The 21,784-nt window shown below is 47.0% G+C and overlaps 1 protein-coding gene across 1 annotated transcript in view; it reads right to left on the bottom strand.

Annotated features, from left to right (window-relative positions):
* pcnx2 (pecanex 2) overlaps positions 1 to 21,784 on the bottom strand; it is a 946,160-nt gene that overhangs the window by 599,537 nt on the left and 324,839 nt on the right. Inside the window, exons 15-16 of the mRNA XM_085996657.1 lie at positions 14,126 to 14,217; positions 8,555 to 8,664 (exon numbers count right to left, since the gene is read on the bottom strand). Coding sequence (XP_085852783.1) covers positions 8,555 to 8,664; positions 14,126 to 14,217 — 202 coding nt within the window. The remainder of the gene's footprint in view (positions 1 to 8,554; positions 8,665 to 14,125; positions 14,218 to 21,784) is intronic.

Genomic DNA, 21,784 nt, shown 5'->3' with positions numbered 1-21,784 from the left:
TCAGAAGAGTTAACGGTCAGCCAACTCCTTCATATGCTGAGGGACAAGACTCTGAAATGGGAAAAACTTGAACACGAGCTGCGATCTTCAAAGGAAAAGGGTTCGGAGCTCTCAAAAGTCATTGAGATGGCTGATGTGACGACACAGACTGAAACGACTGCAACAGAGCAGCCATTGGATGCCAAAAGTACGCTGACTCACGTCAATGTAGAACAACAGACCGCTGAAACAGCTGCTCCGGTAGAGGGATTGCATAGTCCAAGCAATCAATCTCCAAAGGAAGTTGAAGTATTAAAATCACAAATGAGGTCACTAGTAAACGACTTGCTGAAAGCCCAGAAAAAGCTGGATGCAGAGGTACACATGAAGAAGTCTCTTCAGGAAAGATGTCTGGATTTGGAACAAGAGCTGGCTAACGTCCAGCTGGGTATGGAGGAAATAGACGACCCTCTCGCTGGCCTAGCTCAGGACGACACCGAATATTACCATGACCTGTCGGACGACTCCGAATATTACGATGCCCTGTCCTGCCCAGCTTGTAACTTCGACCCCCAAAGTGCAGAAATCATGGAGGAGCACCAAAAGTCTACGGAACATCGGAAGAAGGTGGCTCTACTACGGGAAGTAAGAGAGATAGAGAAGGAACAGCAGTCGGATAGCGTCCAGTTGGGTAAGGAAGAAGTAGAAGGGCCTCTCGACCTGTTGAGTGATAGTGAATACTACGAGGATGTGGTATGCCCAAATTGTGATGGAAACTCCCAAAGTGCTGAAATCCGGAGGAAGCACTTAAGGTCTAAAGAACATAGAGAGTTGGTAGCATTACAGCTGTCCGCCGAGAAGATGGGAACGACAAGAGTAGTAAAAAGGCAGAAAAGAAAAAGAAGAGGCCGAAAATAATAATTGTTTAAAATATTGTTACTTCTACTACCTCCGGCCGAACACTACGAAAAGATGCTGTCTGGAACGAATTAAGATCAGAGACTGAATTTACGAACTGTTCCCACAGAGACTGAACCTGTAAACTGTTCCCACTAAGAGTATGTTGCAACTGTTCGTAGAGATTGAATCTGTGAACTGTTTTCCGCAGAGACTGAATCTGTGATATGTTACGTTAAACATGAAGTTATATATGTATATATGTTATTACGTTATGTTAAATGGGGGGGGTGACTATAAAGCTAAGAAGGGAGGAGTGTTGTGTATGTAACCTGTTCCACCTTAAGAGAGCTTAAGCCTGTTCCACCTTAAGAGATGTACTACTTTCTCAGGCTGCTGTAGACGTAATACCGGGGGTGAACACACCGGTATATAAGCACTGTGCAGTAATCTTGTATTCAGTATAGTCCCTACCTCCAACCAGTAAAGACCTGTTTGAGTTATACGTTTAAGTCTTTGTGTTAATTGTTCAATACAATACACATACTTAACATCCATCACTACCATTATGGAGTTACAGTATGCAGATGATAACGCCATCACAGCTCTTTCTGAGCATGATCTACAAAACACCTTGAATGCTTTTTCCAGAGCCTACAAACTTCTGGGCCTCACCATGAATATAAAGAAAACCCAGGTGCTCCACCAGCCATCACCTAATCAGCTTGCAACTCCTCCCTCTATAAAGATTGATAATAACACCCTTGAAAATGTCAACACCTTTCCATATCTTGGTAGCCATTTATCCTCCAAAGCTGACATTGATTCTGAAATCCATCACCGCCTGAGTTGTGCAAGTGCAGCCTTTTCTAAACTGAGGAGGAGAGTCTTTGAAAATCATGACCTCCAAGTCTAAACTAAAATTCTTGTATACAAAGCCATCATCCTTCCCACCCTTTTATATGGAACTGAAACCTGGACTACGTACAGTAGACATCTCAAAGCCTTAGAGCAATACCACCAATGCTCTCTACGCAAAATCTTGAGGGTCAGCTGGGAGGACAAGCGTACCAACTGGAGTATACTTGAAGAGGCCAATATCTACAGCATCACTACGCTCATCATGCAGCATCAACTCTGATGGATTGGACATGTCATTCGCATGTCAGACTCACGTCTCCCAAAACAGGTTCTGTGCTCCCAGTTGAAGGAAGGGCAGAGGTGTCCTGGTGGTCAAAAGAAGCGTTACAAAGATAACATCAAAGTAATCCTTAAAAAGTTCCATATCGATATTAATAACTGGGAGGAAATCGCACTGCACAGAGACAATTGGAGAAAATGCATCCACAACGGTGGCACACTACATGAAAAGAATCTCCAGCGTGCCGCTGAGGATAAACGCCAGCACCGTAAGGAGAGACAACAACTTAAGAAGAGCCATACTCCCGTTACTACCAATAGTCTTACATGCCCACACTGTCGTAGAGTCTGTGGATCTCGGATTGGCCTCCACAGCCACCTGAAGACCCACAAGTAGATAACTGATGAAGGACATACCATACTCGAATTCGAGTGGTCGCCGATGATGATGATGATGGTATTGGGCGGGTCAGGTAACCTACAAGCTGTTTGTTTACACTGGGGAGTAGCTCGTTTGAATCTGCCAATCAAAGGCAATTCAGGGAGTTTCCCCGCCCTGCAGCAGATGATCGATTTGTTTACTGAAACTGCTACCTTGTTGACACAAAGGATTAAACCACTTAGGCTGCAGTTTCAGTGACCACAGACAATGGGTTTCTGTTTACACTCCTCCCAGGACATAGTAATACAACTCCATTCAAACCCATCAGGATGAATGAAGACACATTCAAACCACTCCAAGCTTTATTCGAAAGCCATCACAGACAATGGACACATTTAAACTGCAACTTTATTCAAACCCATCCCAGACAAGTGGATGGTTTGGATCCCTTTTGTTTTAGTCCAGAAAACTCCGGATTTGGGCGGGAACATTTCGGCCCCAAAATTGCGGTATAAAAAGATAGCTTCCCAGAAGCTCTCTCTCTCTCTGGCTTGCCTCCATGTGCCCTCTACAGCGTGGAGTCTGTCTGAAGAGGTAAAAACACCAGCAGTTTACTTTTAAAACACTGGGGTGTTTCTTTACTTCAGGACAGTGAAGATCTCGTGGGGCACGGAGCTGGCATTATAGTGGTGAGCATATATTTTTCTGACCTTCCACAAGGCAACTTAGGATAGGCATATGGGTGGGGAGTTAAGTGGGATTTCGTTAGAATAGTCATTTTAGTCGTTTTCCCTCGTTATGCCCGTTTTTCCTCCCCTATCTAAGCAATTTTACCGTGATTACATTGATTGTGTGGTGTAGTTTATTTAGTTAATAAAGTTTGACTTTCTTGCATCCAAACCATTTGTCCGTTTTTAATATATCATTAATTATAAGTTCCTCCAGTCAGAACTGGAAGGGTGGGTTTAGCGATTCGAAACCGCTGATTGGTATTGGACACAGTGCAGTGGAAAAAAAAAGGCTGCTTGACCAGGTAAATTACCGTAAACCAGGTAAAGGAAGGTAAATTACCATAAACCAGGTAAAGGATGCCCCCCTACAGGGGAAAGGGGTTTGTGAACTGGGGGAAAGGGGTTTGTGAACTGGGGGAAAGGGGGTCTGTGAACCTGGGGAAGGGGGTCTGTGAACCGGGGGGAAGGGGGTTTGTGAACTGGGGGAAAGGGGTTTGTGAACTGGGGGAAAGGGGTTTGTGAACTGGGGGAAAGGGGGTCTGTGTACCTGGGGAAGGGGGTCTGTGAACTGGGGGAAAGGGGGTCTGTGAACCTGGGGAAGGGGGTCTGTGAACTGGGGGAAGGGGATTTGTGAACCAGGGGGAAGGGGGTCTGTGAACCTGGGGAAGGGGATTTGTGAACCGGGGGGAAGGGGGTTTGTGAACCTGGGGGAAGGGGGTCTGTGAACCAGGGGAAGGGAGTCTGTGAACCAGGGGGAAGGGGGTTTGTGAACTGGGGGAAAGGGGTTCTGTGAACCTGGGGAAGGGGGGTCTGTGAACCGGGGGGAAGGGGGTTTGTGAACTGGGGGAAAGGGGTTTGTGAACTGGGGGAAAGGGGTTTGTGAACTGGGGGAAAGGGGTTTGTGAACTGGGGGAAAGGGGGTCTGTGTACCTGGGGAAGGGGGTCTGTGAACTGGGGGAAAGGGGGTCTGTGAACCTGGGGAAGGGGGTCTGTGAACTGGGGGAAGGGGATTTGTGAACCGGGGGGAAGGGGGTCTGTGAACCTGGGGAAGGGGATTTGTGAACCGGGGGGAAGGGGGTTTGTGAACCTGGGGGAAGGGGGTCGGTGAACCAGGGGAAGGGAGTCTGTGAACCAGGGGGAAGGGGGTTTGTGAACTGGGGGGAAGGGGGTTTGTGAACCGGGGGGAAGGGGGTCTGTGAATCAGGGGAAGGGGGTTTGTGAACCGGGGAATGGGGTCTGTGAACCAGGGGGAAGGGGGTCTGTGAACCAGCGGAAGGGGGTTTGTGAACCAGGGGAAGGGGGTTTGTGAACCAGGGGGAAGGGGGTTTGTGAACCAGGGGGAAGGGGGTTTGTGAACCGGGGGAAGGGATTCTGTGAACCGGGGAAGGGGGTTTGTGAACCTGGGGAAGGGGGTTTGTGAACCGAGGGAAGTGGGTGTGTGAACCAGGGGGAACGGGGTCTGTGAACCAGGGGGATGGGGTTTGTGAACCAGGGGGAACGGGGTCTGTAACCAGGGGAAGGGGATTTGTGAACCTGGGGGAAGGGGGTTTGTGAACCTGGGGGAAGGGGGTCGGTGAACCAGGGGAAGGGAGTCTGTGAACCAGGGGGAAGGGGGTTTGTGAACTGGGGGGAAGGGGGTTTGTGAACCGGGGGGAAGGGGGTCTGTGAATCAGGGGAAGGGGGTTTGTGAACCGGGGAATGGGGTCTGTGAACCAGGGGGAAGGGGGTCTGTGAACCAGCGGAAGGGGGTTTGTGAACCAGGGGAAGGGGGTGTGTGAACCAGGGGGAACGGGGTCTGTGAACCAGGGGGAAGGGGGTCTGTGAGCCAGGGGGATGGGGTTTGTGAACCAGGGGAAGGGGGTGTGTGAACCAGGGGAAGGGAGTCTGTGAACCAGGGGGCTGGGGTTTGTGAACCAGGGGAAGGGGGTTTGTGAACTGAGGGAAGGGGGTTTGTGAACCGGGGGGAAGGGGGTCTGTGAATCAGGGGAAGGGGGTTTGTGAACCGAGGAATGGGGTCTGTGAACCAGGGGGAAGGGGGTCTGTGAACCAGCGGAAGGGGTTTGTGAACCAGGGGAAGGGGTTTGTGAACCAGGGGGAAGGGGTTTGTGAACCAGGGGAAGGGGGTTTGTGAACCAGGGGGAAGGGGGTTTGTGAACCAGGGGAAGGGGGTTTGTGAACCAGGGGGAAGGGAGTCTGTGAACCAGGGGAAGGGATTCTGTGAACCAGGGGAAGGGGGTTTGTGAACCTGGGGAAGGGGGTTTGTGAACCGAGGGAAGTGGGTGTGTGAACCAGGGGAACGGGGTCTGTGAACCAGGGGGATGGGGTTTGTGAACCAGGGGGAACAGGGTCTGTAACCAGGGGGAAGGGAGTCTGTGAACCAGGGGAAGCGGGTGTGTGAACCAGGGGGAACGGGGTCTGTGAACCAGGGGGATGGGTTTGTGAACCAGGGGAAGGGGGTGTGTGAACCAGGGGGAACGGGGTCTGTGAACCAGGGGGAAGGGGGTCTGTGAGCCAGGGGGATGGGGTTTGTGAACCAGGGGAAGGGGGTGTGTGAACCAGGGGAAGGGAGTCTGTGAACCAGGGGGCTGGGGTTTGTGAACCGGGGGAAGGGGGTGTGTGAACCAGGGGAAGGGAGTCTGTGAACCAGGGGGATGGGGTTTGTGAACCTGGGGAAGGGGGTTTGTGAACCTGGGGAAGGAGTTCTGTGAACGGGGATGGGGTATGTGAACCGGGGCAAGGGAGTCTGTGAATTAGGGGAAGGGCCTGTGATACATCCTGAATGCCAAAAGTGAGACACAGGCACAACTTGCAGGCCACTCTATGGGGAACCTATGTGTCCTCATGGTGCACTGGTTCCAAGGCGATGGCTCCAAGCCTATAGCAGCTGAGCTACTGCTGGTGATCAAACAGGGGCACAAGCCCAGTCCAGCCCAGAACTAGACGCGCCTCTAGCCAAGCTGTTCCAGTACAGCTACAACACTAGCATCTACCCGACAATGGAAAAAAGAGCTGAATTCCAGAGGTGAGGTGAGAGTGACTGCCCTTGACATCAAGGCAGCATTTGACCAAGTTTGGCATCAAGGAGCCCCAGTAAAATTGAAGTCAATGGGAATCGGGGAAAACTCTCCACTGGCTGAAATCATAACTAGCACAAAGGAAGATGGTTGTGGTTGTTGGAGGCCAATCATCTCAGCCCCAGAACATCACTGCAGGAGTTCTCAGGGCAGTGTCCTAGGCCAACCATCTTCAGCTGCTTCATCAATGACCTTCCCTCCATCATAAGGTCAGAAGTGGGATGTTCACTGATGATAGCACAGTGTTTAGCTCCATTCGTAACTCCTCAGATAATGAAGCAGTCCATGCCCGCATGCAGCAAGACCTGGACGACATTTAGGCTTGGGCTGATAAGTGGCAAGTAACATTCGCGCCATACAAATGCCAGGCAATGACCATCTCCAACAAGACAGTGTCTCACCACCGTCCCTTGACTTTCAACGGCATTACCATTACCGAATCCCCCATTCTGGGGGTCACCAGTGACCAGAAACTTAACTGGACCAGCCACATAGATACCGTGGCTACAAGAGCAGGTCAAGGCTGGGTATTCTGCGGCGAGTGTCTCACCTCCTGACTCTCCAAAGCCTTTCCACCTCTACAAGGCACAAGTAAGGAGTGTGATGGAATACTCTCCACTTGCCTGGATGAGTGCAGCTCCAACAACACTCAAGAAGCTCGACACCATCCAGGACAAAGCAGCCCGCTTAATTGCAATCCCATCCACCACCTTAAACATTCACTCCTTCCATCACTAGCACACCATGTCTGCAGTGTGTACCATCTACAAGATGCACTGCAGCAACTTGCCAAGGCTCCTTCGGCAGCACCTCCCAAACCCGCAACCTCTACCACCTACAAGGACAAGGGCAGCAGGCGCATGGGAACACCATCACCTCCAAGTTCCCCTCCAAGTCATACACCATCCTGACTTGGAAACATATCGCCGATCCTTCATCGTCGCTGGGTCAAAATCTTGGAACCCCCTCCCCAACAGCACTGTGGGAGTACCTTCACCTCACGGACTGCAGCGGTTCAAGAAGCCAGCTCACCACCACCTTCTCAACGGCAATAAGGGATGGGCAATAAATGCTGGCCTTGCCAGTGACGCCCACATCCCATGAACGAATAAAAGAAAAATGATGGTGTCCCAAACACCTCCGTTAGATCTCCCCGTAGTCTTAGCATCCTGTCAATGTTAAACAGATGAGAGTGCCACTCGGGTCAGAGTTCAGCAGCAGAGCCTGGACATAGTGTGACCCGAGGGAGAGATTGTACTAAACCATTTACTTTTCGGCCCCCAGCAATGCTGAGGGACATCTTCAGTATACAAATATAACTACAAGAAACGTCAATGATATCTTGAAGGACAGAATCTCAGTTACTGGTGAGGCACCTTCAATCATTTTTGTTTTCTTGCACCACTTCCAGTGTCAGTGTGAAGCCCTGCAGCGGGTAGTCAAAACTGCCCAACGCATTGCCGGTACCCGGCTACCGACCATAGAACATATATATCAGAAACGCTGCCTACGGAGGGCACGGACCATCATCAAAGACCCTACCCACCCCAGCCACAGTCTGTTCGCCCTCCTACCATCTGGAAGACGCTACAGATGCATTCGCACCCGTACGACCAGATTTAGGAACAGCTTCTTTCCCAGGGCTGTCATCCTACTGAACTCCACAAATAAACACTAAAGCCTGCACATCTGCCGATGCACTTTATTATGGTCATATTTATGCTAATATATATGTACAAATGTACGTTGAAATGTTTAAGTGTCCTAATCCAAATTGTACACTCTCGGGAGCCGCAAGCCTATATTTCGTTGTACTGCACTTGTGCACTAACAATGACAATAAAAGTTGATTTGATTTGATTTTGTGTCAAACCATCTCCCTCAGACACAGAATTAAACAGGAGCCTTCAATGTGATCACTCATCAGAAAACACCAAACTCCAATCCTGCTTCAACCCTTTCATTTGTTTAGTCGGGTTTTCAGTAGGAATTAACTGCATTACACTCCTCAATACAATGGGTAATACTATCTGAAAAACTATTCAAATACATTTCTGCACTGCACCAATATAGCAGGAACATCCACTTTTGCCCATAAAGATTCAATCAAGTCACAAGTTTCCACAAGGCACTTCTGTTGGCTGAAATGTTCACAATGACCTCCCTCGGATTACAGATCCACACCCCCCCCCACCCCCACCTTCTAGTGTCATTGATGCAGCCATTAGCAATTTCAATTGGTGAGCCAATCTGATCCAGGATCAAGGATTCCTTCGGATAGATGGGCGTTTGAACCTCCTTTGACCTCTCGATCTATAATGACTGTGGGAATTCTAATTAAAATGACTTACACCAACACTGCCGGTTCACTGCTTTGTCTGCTGAGGTGATAGGAACAAGCAACCAGCAATCCACAGTAAGCAGAAAATAGTGCTGGAATATGCTGAGCATCCCATGGACCCTGCAATACAGGAGAAATAAATGACAGAGCCACATCCTCACTTCTTTCATTCAATGTCCAACAGTACTTTACTATTTTATACCATAAGTGGAGCCCTTAGCTTAAAGACCCTCAGCTACTCAGATAGGCTCAAGGACATTGGTCTATTTACTTTAGAGCAGGGTAGACTGAGAAGTGACCTTACAGAGGTCTATAAATCAATTAAAGGGCTGGATAGCGTCCCTATTGATAGATTATTCCAGTTTGACAGATTGGGGAGGACCAGGGGACGCGAGTTTAAACTGTGCAAGATTAGGAATAGGCTGGATGTTGAGCGGTTCTTCTTTTCCCAGAGTAGTGTGCCTCTGGAATGTGTTGTCGGCTGGTGTGGTGGGTGTTGACTCTGCATCGCCTTCAAGAGGGAGCTGGAACAGTTCCTGCCTGGGGCAGAGATTGCATCATCATAGAATCATAGAAAATTTCTTGAATACAAATTATGGCCATTTGGCCCACATAGAAGGTAAGTATCTTTATAGAGAACTCTTCGTCCATGTGATCTCCTCGACTGGTTTCCATTGCCTGAGGAGGTTGGAGATTTTTCCAGAGTATTTTTTCCCTTATTGGCCCTGGATATTTTCTTTTTATTTGCCTCTCCCAGGAGATTACATGGCTGTGAGGGGGAGGGAAGAAGTGTTTAGTCCTGATGCTCTGGCCAACATGATGTGGGGCAAGCTTGATGGACCAGCTGGTATTTTCCTGCCCGTTAATTTCATGTCTCAGGTTAGATGGTTCCCACAAGTGGGCACCAGAACTATTTTTGAGACACAGACAATCCCTAAATGTTTTAAAACAGGATGGCACATTCTGACATCCAACTCCCTTTTAAAAGGGAATGAAATCCTCAGAATCCGTCACATTCGTCAAAATCAATCTACCACCTCAAAAAATCTCACATCATTTAAAATGCATGTTCTCTTTGAGATATCCCAAAGAGGCTGGAATACAAAGGGGAGGAAATGATGCTTCAGTTGTAGAGAGCCTTGGTCAGGCCCCATCTGGAGTATTACGTTCAATTACGGGCACCGCACCTTGGGAAGGATATATTGGCCTTGGAGGGGGTGCAGCGCAGATTCACCAGAATGATACTGGGGCTTAAAGGATTAAATTATGAGGACAGGTTGCACAGACTAGGCTTGTATTCCCTTGAGTTTAGAAGGCTGAGGGGTGATCTGATTCAGACTTTTAACACGATAAAGGGATTCAATAAGGTAAATAGAGAGAAACTATTTCCTCTGGTGGGGGAATCCAGAACAAGGGGGCATTAATTTAAAATTAGGGCTAGGACATTTAGGAGTGAAATCAAGAAGCACTTCTTCACACAAAGGGTAGCGGAAACCTGGAACTCTCTTCCCCCCCAAAGGCTGTAGATGCTAGGGGTCAATTGGAGCTTTCAAGACTGAGATCAATAGATTTTTGTTAAGTAAGTGTATTAATGGATACGGAGAAAAGGTGAGTAAATGGAGTGTGCAATCTGTCCTCATAATTTAACCCTTTAAGCCACAGTATGATTCTGGTGAATCTGCGCTGCACCCCCTCCAAGGTCAATACATCCTTCCTGAGATTTGGTGCCCAGACTGAATGCAATACTCCAGATGGGGTCTGACCAAGGTTCTGTACACTAAAGCATCACTTGCTCCCCATTTCTATTCAATCCCCTGAGATAAAGGTCAACATTCCATTAGCCTTTGTGATTGCTTTTTGTACCTGTGCACTAGCTTTTAGTGATTTGTGTATCTGGACCTGCAAATCCCTTTGCTCCTCCACAGCTCTTAGTCTCTCACCATTAAGAAAATATTTGGATTTGTCTTTCTTGGATCCAAACTGGATGACCTCACACTTTCCCACGTTGAAGCCCATCTGCCACAGTTTTGCCCACTCACTGAGTCTATCTCTGTCCCTTTGTAACTTTCTGCTCCCATCTAAATTACTTACTGTGCCTCCTAACTTAATGCCATGTGCAAATTCAGATATACAACTCTCTATTCCTTCATCAAAGTCATTGGTATATATGGTGAAAAGCTGAGGCTTAGAACAGATCCCTGAGGAACACCACTTGTCACATCTTACCAATCAGTGAACATTACTTTTATCCCCACTCTTTATCTCCTACCTCCCAACCAATTTCCAACCCATGTGACAAGGTTACCTCCAATTCCTTGCACTTTCATTTTTGCTAATAATCTCTTGCGCAGAACTTTATCAAACACCTTCCGGAAGTCCATATATATAGGTAACAGCCATTGGCACCCCCTTATCCACCATGTTAGTGACTCCCTCAAAAAATTTAACTCTTCAAAGTTTGGTTTCTTTCTTACTCCCTTCTTAAATATTAGAGTGACATTTACAATTTTCAAATCCAAAGGCGCAATTTCCGAATCAAGAGAGCTTTGGGAAATTATGACTAATGCATATGCAATTTCCTTACTTATTTCTTTTACCACCCTGGGGTGGAAACCATCAGATCCTGGAGATTTGTCTGCTTTAAGTCCCATTATTTTCTCCATTACCATTTTTTCCTTATATTAAATTCAACAAGTTTCTCCTCTTAGTTTATTTTTAGTTTCCCTTGTACCGCTGGTATTGTATCCTCTTCCTCTACTGTGAAGACACCTCTGTTACTTTTTATAGCTCTCCCAAGCAACTGGATTTCCACTTTCCTTGCATTTGTGTAAGCTTAGCTAAATATTGGGAAGAACGAAGCCATTCTTTTCAATCACCGCCACAAATTCCATTCCCTAGCCACTGACTCCATCCCTCTCCCTAACATCTGTCTGAGGCTGAACCACACTGTTTGCAACCTTGGCGAAATATTTGACCCTGAAATGAGCTTCTGACCACATATCCGCGCCATAACTAAGACCGCCTATTTACACCTCCGTAACATCGCTCATCTCCATTCTTGCCTCAGCTCATCTGCTACTGAAACCCTCATCCATGCCTTTGTTACCTCTAGACTTGACTATTCCAATGCACTCCTGGCTGGCCTCCCACATTCCACCCTACGTAAACTTGAGATCATCCAAAACTCGGCTGCCCATGTCCTAACTTGCACCTAGTCCAGTTCACCCATCACCCCTGTGCTCACTGACCTACATTGGCTCCCGGTTAAGCAATGCCTCGATTTCAAAATTCTCATCCTTGTTTTCAAATCCCTCCAGGGCCTCGCCCCTCCATATCTCTGTAATCTCCAGCCCCACAACCCCCTGAGATATCTGCGCTCCTCTAATTCTGCCCTCTTGAGCATCCCTGATTATAATCACTCAGATATTGGTGGCCGTGCCTTCTGTTGCCTAGGTCCTAAGCTCTGGAATTTCCTGCCTAAACCTCTCCACCTCTCTACCTCTCTTTCCTCCTTTAAGACGCTCCTTAAAACCTACCTCTTTGGCCAAGCTTTTGGTCACCTGCCCTAATTTCTCCTTATGTGGCTCGGTGTCAAATATTTGTCTTATAATACTCCTGTGAAGCGCATAGGGATGTTTTACTACGTTAACGGCGCTATATAAATACAAATTGTTATTGTTGTTGTTGTAGCTTGATACTGTCTCTTACCTCGTTTGTTGACCATGTTTGCTTTAATACAGAAGTGGAGCTTTTGTCTTTTAGAGGTTTAGTATCGTACCAAATAGGTCTTTGAAAACTTTGCATTGTTTGTCTATACTAGAGGATTGCCAGAGCTTGTGGACTCATACTCTGGATTTCAGGAAAGGAGGGAGAAAACTAGGGATGTGGGTGGGGGGGAACTGGTGAACCAGTTAATGACCGTTTAGTTACCGGTCTGAATTAGGTCCATTATACAGTTGGGCCCACTAATCCCTACAGCACTTACTGACGGGGCCTCTCGCAGTATAGGGCCGATTTTAACTCGCCCTGCCAGTCTAAGGGGGGTGGTAGCAGCTCGGGTTACTTACCGCCCCATTTACACTGGTGATCCGGCTACTGCCAGCTTGAGTAGGATCCTGAGATGGGGCAGCCGGAGCATACGCCTGCTTCAGGCGACATACATAGGACCCCGATGAACCATGCGCCTCAGCCCATTTGTACCAGGCATTCAGCGGCCTAACCAGCCATTCATCAAAAAGACCGGGCACCATTTCATCGTCTGTGGGGTGGGGGGGGGGGCAGGTATGTTCCTCCTGGGCATACACAAAAAACTCTCCTTCCCTCCTCCCCCCACCGGTTCATATGAGACCCTCCCTGAGATTGCCAACACCCACAACCACCACCCCCCCCCACCCCCCGTTAGCCTTGGCTCAGTGGGTTAGCACTATTGCCTCTGAGTCAGAAGGTTGTGGCTTCAAGTCCCACTCCAGAGACTTGAGCACAAAATCCAGGCTCACACTCCCAGTGCCAGTACTGAGGGAGTGCTGCACTGTCAGATGAGACTTTAAACCAAGGCACCGTCTGCCCTCTCGGGTGGGTGTAAAAGATCCCATGGTACTATTCGAAGAAGAGCAAGGAGTTCTCCCCAGGGTCCTGGGGCCAAAACTTATTCCTCAACTAACATCACTAAAACAGGTTATCTTGTCATTACGACATTGTTGTTTGTGGGACCTTCCTGTGCGCAAATTGGCTGCCATGTTTCCTATATTAAAACAGCAACTACACTTCAAAACTACTTCATTGGCTGTAAAGCACTTTGGGACGTCCTGAGGTCATAAAAAGCGTTATAGAAATGCACGTCTTTTTCTTTTTCCCTAGGCTCCGACTCTGAGTTTGAGAGCCGGCCAATTTCCTGCTCTCCTAGAACAACAACAGCAACTTGTATTTATATAGCACCTTTAACAGAGTAAAACATCTCAAGGCGCTTCACACGAGCATTATAAAATAAAATGTGACACTGAGCCACATAAAGAGATATTAGGGCAGATGACCAAAAGCTTGGTGAAAGAGGTAGATTTTAAGGACCGTCTTAAAGGAGCAAAGAGAGGTAGAGAGGTTTAGGGAGGGAATTCCAGAGCTTAGGGCCAAGGCAGCTGAAGGCACAACTGGCAATGGTGGAGCGATGGAATTTGGGGATGGTCAAGACTCGCTCGATTTACACCCCCCCAATTTACACCCCCCAATTTACACCCCCCAATTTACACCCCCCCCGATTTAAACCCTCCCCAATTTACACCCCGCATGCTTTACACCCCCCCACCCCTGATTTACAACCCCCGATTTGCACCCCCGCCCCGCCCCCACCCCCCGATATACACCCACCCGATTTACTTCAATGAAAATGGAAATCAGGCGGGTGTAAAACTGGCAGCTAATTCACTATCGCCCATTTCCCACTACCACCCAAGACTTAGTTCACCCCAGTCTCTTCCACTTAAGCCTCAACAATATTTCTATTTCTATTTCTTTCTGTTTGTTGACTGTACTTTCAGGTGCTACTAAATTAGCCTTTAACAACCCAAACATCCAATTAACAGCTTACCTTTACTGCGCCAATACACAAAGCATACAGCAGCGATACGGTCAGTAAACTACGGGAAAAGCCATACAGCGATGAGATTAGCCCTGTTGCTGCTGAAAAACACAAGTATTATAGATGTTATTTTATTCTTAAACTTCAGCAATTCCTCCACACCAGTAATCACCACACCGTACAGAGTGGGATTAAACGGAGTGGACTTGAACAGAGTGTTTAATTTGGGAATTTGGAAAGAGTGGGAATTTGAAGAGGGGGAAGGAGTTGTTGCTTTTTGCCTACGCTACTTGAAGTGCTTTGTGTTACAGGTCGATATTTAATTTTAGCACCCTTAACTTAATCTAGATCACGTAAGTAGTCAAGAAACTGCACTGTAAACTAAGTTACCTAAATACAAATTTAATTAAATAAAACAAGGTGGGAGTTCGTGGAGAGCATTGTGATCCCAGACAATCACGTGTTGAGGAATTTCAGCTCAGAGTTTTTGGAGTCTGAGGTGCAGACATTGCGGGGAGAGTTACCTGGACACTTTGATCCAGGATGCAGTCACACCCCTTAGGTTAGGTAGTGGTACACGTCTAGTTAGTGGTCAGGGACAGGAGGATGTGACTGCAACTCAGGCAGGTAAGGGGACCCCAGGCCTCAGCCCTGGAGGAGCCTCAGCCTTTGCCCTTGTCCAACAGGTATGAGGTTCTTGCTGCCTGTGTGGATGAGGGAAAAGCCTGCAGGATAGATGAGTACACTGACCATGGCACCAGGGTGCAGGAGGCCATTTTTGTGAGGGGGAGTGAAAAGGAATGTAGTTATGGTAGGGGACAGTATAGTCAGGGGGATAGACACTGTTCTCTGCAGCTGTGGCTGAGAGTTCCGAAGGTTGTGTTGCCTGCTCAGTGCCAGAGTTAAAGAAATCTCTTCACGGCTGGAGAAGAACTTGGAGTAGGAGGGGGAGGATCCAGTTTTCGTGGCCCATGTAGAAACCAACAACATAGTTAGAACTAGGAATGAGGTTCTGCTGAGGGAGTTTGAGGAGCTAGGATCCAAATTAAAAACCAGAACCTCAAAGGTAATAATCTCTAGATTGTTACCTGAGCCACACGCAAATTGGCATAGGGACAAACAGATTAGGGATTTAAATGTGTGGCTTAAAGAGTGGTGTGGGAGGAAGGGGTTTCAGTTCATGGAGCACTGGCACCTGTACTGGGGAAAGAGGGAGCTGTTCTGTTGGGACGGGCTCCACTTAAACCAGACTGGGACCAGTGTTCTGGCGAACCGAATAACTAGGGGAGTCGACAGGGCTTTAAACTAATGAAGGGGGAGGGGGGTGCGGTGGGGGGTGGGTGGGAGGATTCAGGACAGTAAATTTCAAAGCAGCGAGAGAAATGTCAAGGCTCTAGAGCAGAATAGAGTTTTGGGTAAAAATAAGCAGAGTGGGTCAGTAAGGGACAGAGAGAGTACCAAAGGTAATAAGGCATCAGTGACTAAGGTCACATCAGGGAAAAATAAAAATACATCAATGCTAAAGGCACTATATCTGAATGCGCGAAGCATTCGCAACAAAATAGATGAATTAATAGTGCAGATAGAAATTAACAGGTTTGATCTAATAGCCATAACGGAGACGTGGTTGCAAAGTGGCCAAGGTTGGGAACTAAATATTCCAGGATACTTAACTTTTAGAAGAGATAGGCAAAATGGAAAAGGAGGAGGGGTAGCCCTGATAATAAAGGATGGGATAAAGACAGTAGAGAGAAAGGATCTTTGCTCTGAAAATCAAGAAGTAGAATCAGTTTGGGTGGAGCTAAGAAACAGCAAGGGGCAGAAAACATTGGTGGGAGTTGTTTATAGGCCCCAAACAGTAGTTGTAATGTAGGGCAGGAAATTAGAGGTGCATGTAACAAGGGTAATACAGCGATCATGGGGGACTTTACTATACATCTAGACTGGGCAAACCAAATTTGCAGTAATACTGTGGAGGATGAATTCATGGAATGCATGCAAGATAGTTTTCTCGATCAGTATATTGAGGAACCAACTAGGGAACAAGCTATTTTAGATCTAGTATTGTGCAATGAGAAAGGGTTAATTAATAACCTTGTAGTAAAGGGGCCTTTAGGGAAGAGTGACCATAATGTGATAGAATTTTATATTGAGCTTGAAAGTGATTTAGTTAAATCCAAAACTAGGATCTTAAGTCTAAACAAAGCAAACTACGTAGGTATGAGGGGCGAGTTGGCTAAGGAAACTACATTAAAAGGTATGACGGTAGACAAGGAATGGCTAGCATATAAAGAATTAATACATAATTTACAACAAATATACATTCCTTTAAGGCACAAAAACCCCACAGGAAAAGTGGTTCAACCATGGCTAACAAGAGAAGTTAAAGATAATATTAGATCAAAGGAAGAGGCTTATAATGTTGCCAAAAATAGTAAGCCTGAGGATTGGGAGGATTTTGGAATTCAGCAAAGGAGGACCAAGAAATTGATAAAGAAAGGGAAAATAGAATGAGAGTAAACTAGCGAGAGACAAAAAACTGACTGTAAAAGCTTAAATAGGTATGTAAAAAGGAAAAGTGTAGCGAAAGTAAATGTGGGTCCCTTACAGGCTGAGACAGGAGAAATTATAATGGGGAATAAGGAAATGGCAGGGAAATTATTTTATGGCTGTCTTCACGGAAGAAGATGCAAAAAGCTTCCGGAAATAGTGCAAAACCAAGGCTCTAGCGAGAATGAGGAACTGAAAAAAATAAGTATTAGTAAAAAAATAGTACAGGAGAAATTAACAAAAACAACAATAACTTGTATTTATATAGCGCCTTAAATGTAGTAAAACGTCCCAAGGCACTGCACAGGAGTGTTGTAACACAAAAAATTTGACACGGAGCCACATAAGGATAAATTAGGGCAGGTGACCAAAAGCTTGGTCAAAGAGGTAGGTTTTAAGGAGTGTCTTAAAGGAGGAAAGAGAGGTAGAGTGGTAGAGAGGCGGAGAGGTTTAGGCAGGGAATTCCAGAGCTTAGGGCCTAGGCAACAGAAGACACGGCCACCAAAGGTTGAGCAAGTATAATCAGGGATGCTCAAGAGGGCAGAATTAGAGGAGCGCAGATATAACTCGGGGTTGTGGGGCTGAAGGAGATTAGAGATAGGAAGGGGTGAGGCCATGGAGGAATTTGAAAACAAGGATGAGAATTTTGAAATCGAGGTGCTACTTAACCAGGAGCCAATGTAGGTCAGCGAGTACAGAGGAGATGGGCGAACGGGACTTGGTGCGAGTTGGGACACAGACAGCCGAGTTTTGGATGACCTCAAGTTTCCGTAGGGTGGAATGTGGGAGGCCAGCCAGGAGTGCGTTGGAATAGTCAAGTCTAGAGGTAACAAAGGCATGGATGAGGGTTTCAGCAGCGGAGACAGGTGATGTTATGGAGGTGGAAGTAGGCAGTCTTTGTTATGCTGATGATATGTGGTTGGAAGCTCATTTCAGGGTTAAATATGACACCAAGGTTGCGAACAGTGTGGTTCAGCCTCAGACAGATGTTAGAGAGAGGGATGGAGTCAGTGGCTAGGGAACAGAGTTTGTGGCAGGGACCAAAAACAATGGCTTCAGTCTTCCCAATATTTAATTGGAGAAAATTTTTGCTCATCCAGAACTCTATGTCGGACAAGCAGTCTGACAATTTAGAGACCATGGAGGGGTCGAGAGAAGAGATAGTGAGGTAGAGCTGGGTGTCGTTAGCGTACATGTGGAAACTGATGCTGTGTTTTCAGATGATGTCGCCAAGGGGTTGCTTGTAGATAAGAAATAGGAGGGGGCCAAAGATAGATCCTGGGGGACACCAGAGGTAAAGATGCGGGAGCGGGAAGAGAAGCCGTTGCAGACGAGTGCAGTCCCACCTAGCTGGACGACGGTGGAGAGGCGTTGAAGAAGGATGGAGTGGTCAACTGTGTCAAAGGCTGCAGACAAGTCAAGAAGGACATTGTCACAGTCACAAAGGATGTCATTTGTGACTTTGATGAGAGCCGTTTCGGTACTGTGGCAAGGGTGGAAACCTGATTGGAGGGATTCAAATATGGAATTGCGGGAAAGATGGGCACGGATTTGGGAGGCGACAACACGTTCAAGGACTTTGGAGAGGAAAGGGAGGTTGGAGATGGGGCGGTAGTTTGCAAGGACGAAGGGATCAAGGGTTGGTTTTTTGAGGAGAGGGGTGATGACGGCAGATTTGACGGAGAGGTAGATAGTACCTGAGGAGAGAGAACCGTTAACAATATCTGGCATTTGGCATTAATGGGACTGAAAGCCAATAAATCCCCATGACCTGATGGCCTGCATCCTAGGGTTTTGAAAGAGGTGGATATAGAGATAGTGGATGCATTGGTTGTCATTTTCCAAAATTCCATAGATTCTGGAACGGTTCCCGCGGATTGGAAGGTAGCAAATGTAACCCCTCTATTTAAGAAAGGAGGGAGAGAGATAACGGGGAACTACAGACCAGTTAGCCTGACATCAGTAGTAGAGAAAATGCTCGAATTTATTATTAAGGATGTGGTAACAGGGCACTTGGAAAATAATAATAGGATTGGGCAGAGTCAACACGGATATATGAAAGGGAAATCATGTTTGGCAAATCTGTTCAAGTTTTTTGAGGTTGTAACTAGCAGAATAGATGAGGGGAACCAGTGGATGTAGTGTATTTGGATTTTCAGAAGGCATTCGATAAGGTGCCATGCTGGAGGTTATTAAACAAAATGAGGGCTAATGGGGTTGGGGGTAATATACGAGCATGGATTGAGGTTTGGTTAATGGACAGAAAACAGAGAGTAGGAATAAACGGGTCATTTTCGGGTTGGCAGGCTATAACTAGTGGGGTACCACAAGGATCAGTGCCTGAGCCTCAGCTATTCACAATCTATATCAATGATTTGGATGAGGGGACCAAATGGAATATATCCAAGTTTGCTAATGATACAAAGCTGGGTGGGAATGTAAGTTGTGAGGAGGATACAAGGAGGCTTCAAGGGGATATAGACAGGCTAAGTGAGTGGGCACGAACACCGCAAATGTAATATAATGCCGATATTCTCTAGAGTTTAGAAGAATGAGAGGTGATCTCATTGAAACATACAAAATTCTTACAGAGCTTGACAGAGTAAATGTAGGGAGGATGTTTCCGCTGGCTGGGGAGTCTAGAACCAGGGGTCACAGTCTCAGAATAAGGGGTCAGCCATTTAGGTCTGAGATGAGAATAAAATGTCTTCACTCGGGGTGGTGAATCTTTGGAATTCTCTACCCCAGATGGCTGTGGAGGCTCAGTCGTTGAGTATATTAAAGACAGAGATCGATAGATTTTTGGATATTAAGGGAATCAAGGGATATGGGGATAGTGCAGGAAAGTGGAGATACGTAGAAGATCAGCCATGATCTTATTGAATGGCGGAGCAGGCTCCAAGGGCCGAATGGCCTACTCTGCTCCTATTTCTTCTGTTCTTATGTCCCCTCCAGTTAACAGAGGCTGCAAGTTTCTCCAAAGCCACATCACCCCATGGCCTGAACACTGGGCTACAAGTCACCTCAAGTGCTCATTTCATTTTATTTACAACTTGATCAGTGTCCCCATGGCACTTAGACTATTGGATTTTAATGTAGGCAAGTGTGAGGTCATCCACTTTGGACCAAAAAAGGATAGATCAGAGTAATTTCTAAATGGTGAAAAGCTAGGAACAGTGGAGGTGCAAAGAGACTTGGGGGTCCATGTACATAGATCAGTAAAATGTCATGAACAGGTACAGAAAATAATCAAAAAGGCAAAAGGAATGCTGGTCTTTATATCTAGAGGACTAGAGTACAAGGGGTTAGAAGTTATGCTAAAGCTATACAAAGCCCTGGTTAGACCACACCTGGAGTACTGTGAGCAGTCTGGGCACCACACCTTAGGAAGGATATATTGGCCTTGGAGGGAGTGCAGCATAGATTTACTAGAACAATACCTGGACTCCAAGGGTTAAATTACAAGGCGAGATTACACAAATTAGGGTTGTATTCCCTGGAATTTAGAAGACTAAGGGGTGACTTGATTGAAGTTTTCAAGATATTAAGGGGAACAGATAGGGTAGATAGAGAGAAACTATTTCCGCTGGTTGGGAGTCTCAGGCTAGGGGGTATAGTCTAAAAATTAGAGCCAGGCCTTTCTGGAGTGAAGTTAGCAAACATTTCTACACACAAAGGGTGGTAGAAGTTCGGAACTCTCTTCAGCAAATGGCAATTGATGCGGGGTCAACTGTTAGTTTTAAATCCGAGATTGATAGATTTTTGTTAAGCAAAGGTATTAAGGGATATGGGGCAAAGGTGGGCATATGGAGTTAGGTCACAGATCAGCCATGATCTCATTGAATGGCGGAACAGGCTTGAGGGGCTAAATGGCCTTCTCCTGTTCCTATGTGCCTATGTACTGAGTGCTGCTGTGAGAGGTAAAACCTACATCTTTGACCAAGCTTTTGGTCACCTTTACTGATGTCTCCTTATGTGGCTCAGCATCACTTATTCTCTGATAACGTTCCTGTGAAGCACCTTGGGCCGCTTTATTACCGTTAAAGGTGCTATATAAATGCAAGTTGTTGTTGTTGCTGTTGTAGGTGGTCTTTGAGAAACTAAGCTGGGGAAGTGGGTGGGGTGCATGGAGGGGGGACAAATTAGTGCAAAACATACTTGATAAAAGTCAGCGGGGGGGAGGGGAGGGGGAGCCTGAGAGGCTGACCCAGAGACAGCAAACAGAGGGCTGAATTTTGCCGGCGCTCAGAAGGCGGGTTCGCAGGCAGGTCCGCTGTCAAAATCAAAAGATTGACAGCGGGGCAGTATCCCACTCTAAACCCACCTCCTGGTGAGTTTCCTGAGTGGCGGCTCTGCCTGCGCTTTGCAGACCCGGCACTAAGCGGCAGGTCATGCAATTGTGCTAGTTAAGAGGGTGTTTAAAGCAATTTAATCACCATTTTCCTAGGTACAAACCATTTTCCCAAGTTTTCCACGAGGTTCCCGTCGATCGGGGATCACACCAGGTAAGTATGTCGGGTTCTGAACAACTCTCCATTTCTTTGAATAGGTGATGGCTGCAAAAGTGGTATAAAAGCTACCATTTTACAGCTGGTCACTTCCCAATGTCAGAAGCTGGAGCATTCATGATTTGGAACCCACTTTTGAGCTTTATGCACTTTTGAAGTGTTTGGAGTAATCTCTCTATCCACTGTCACCTCCTTGGAACAACCTATCTCAACGTCGACAGATTACTTCTGTCATCTCAACCTCACCTGCCATCTATTCCATCAGCATCGGTGCCTTTGAAAAAATCTCATCTTGGTCCTCAGAATCCCAACACAATCAGCCCCAACACCAGCATCACCAGGCACACCAGCAGCACCAACATCCACACCAACCTTCTCCGCAATCAACTGATGCTGCACTGGACACAGGGCATCATCACCCATGCACGTTGCTGCCTGGGATGCCAGTGATGGCCTCACCATGTTTGCTTCACTTAACACTGTACACCTTGGCTGCCACATGATGCACCAGGTTGGTACCACCCCACACCAGCACCATAAACCATCCCTACAATGTCCAAGCCTTTCCTTGCACACTCATCACCATTGGGTGGTTGCGGGGGGGGGGGGA

The sequence above is a fragment of the Somniosus microcephalus genome, chromosome 9 (assembly GCF_052327205.1).
Source record: "Somniosus microcephalus isolate GS21.2 chromosome 9, FLI_Smic_1.0, whole genome shotgun sequence".
In the NCBI taxonomy this organism is placed as follows: domain Eukaryota; kingdom Metazoa; phylum Chordata; class Chondrichthyes; order Squaliformes; family Somniosidae; genus Somniosus; species Somniosus microcephalus.
Note: the sequence above shows the minus strand (reverse complement) of the source record. Positions and strands in the feature narration are given on the sequence as shown.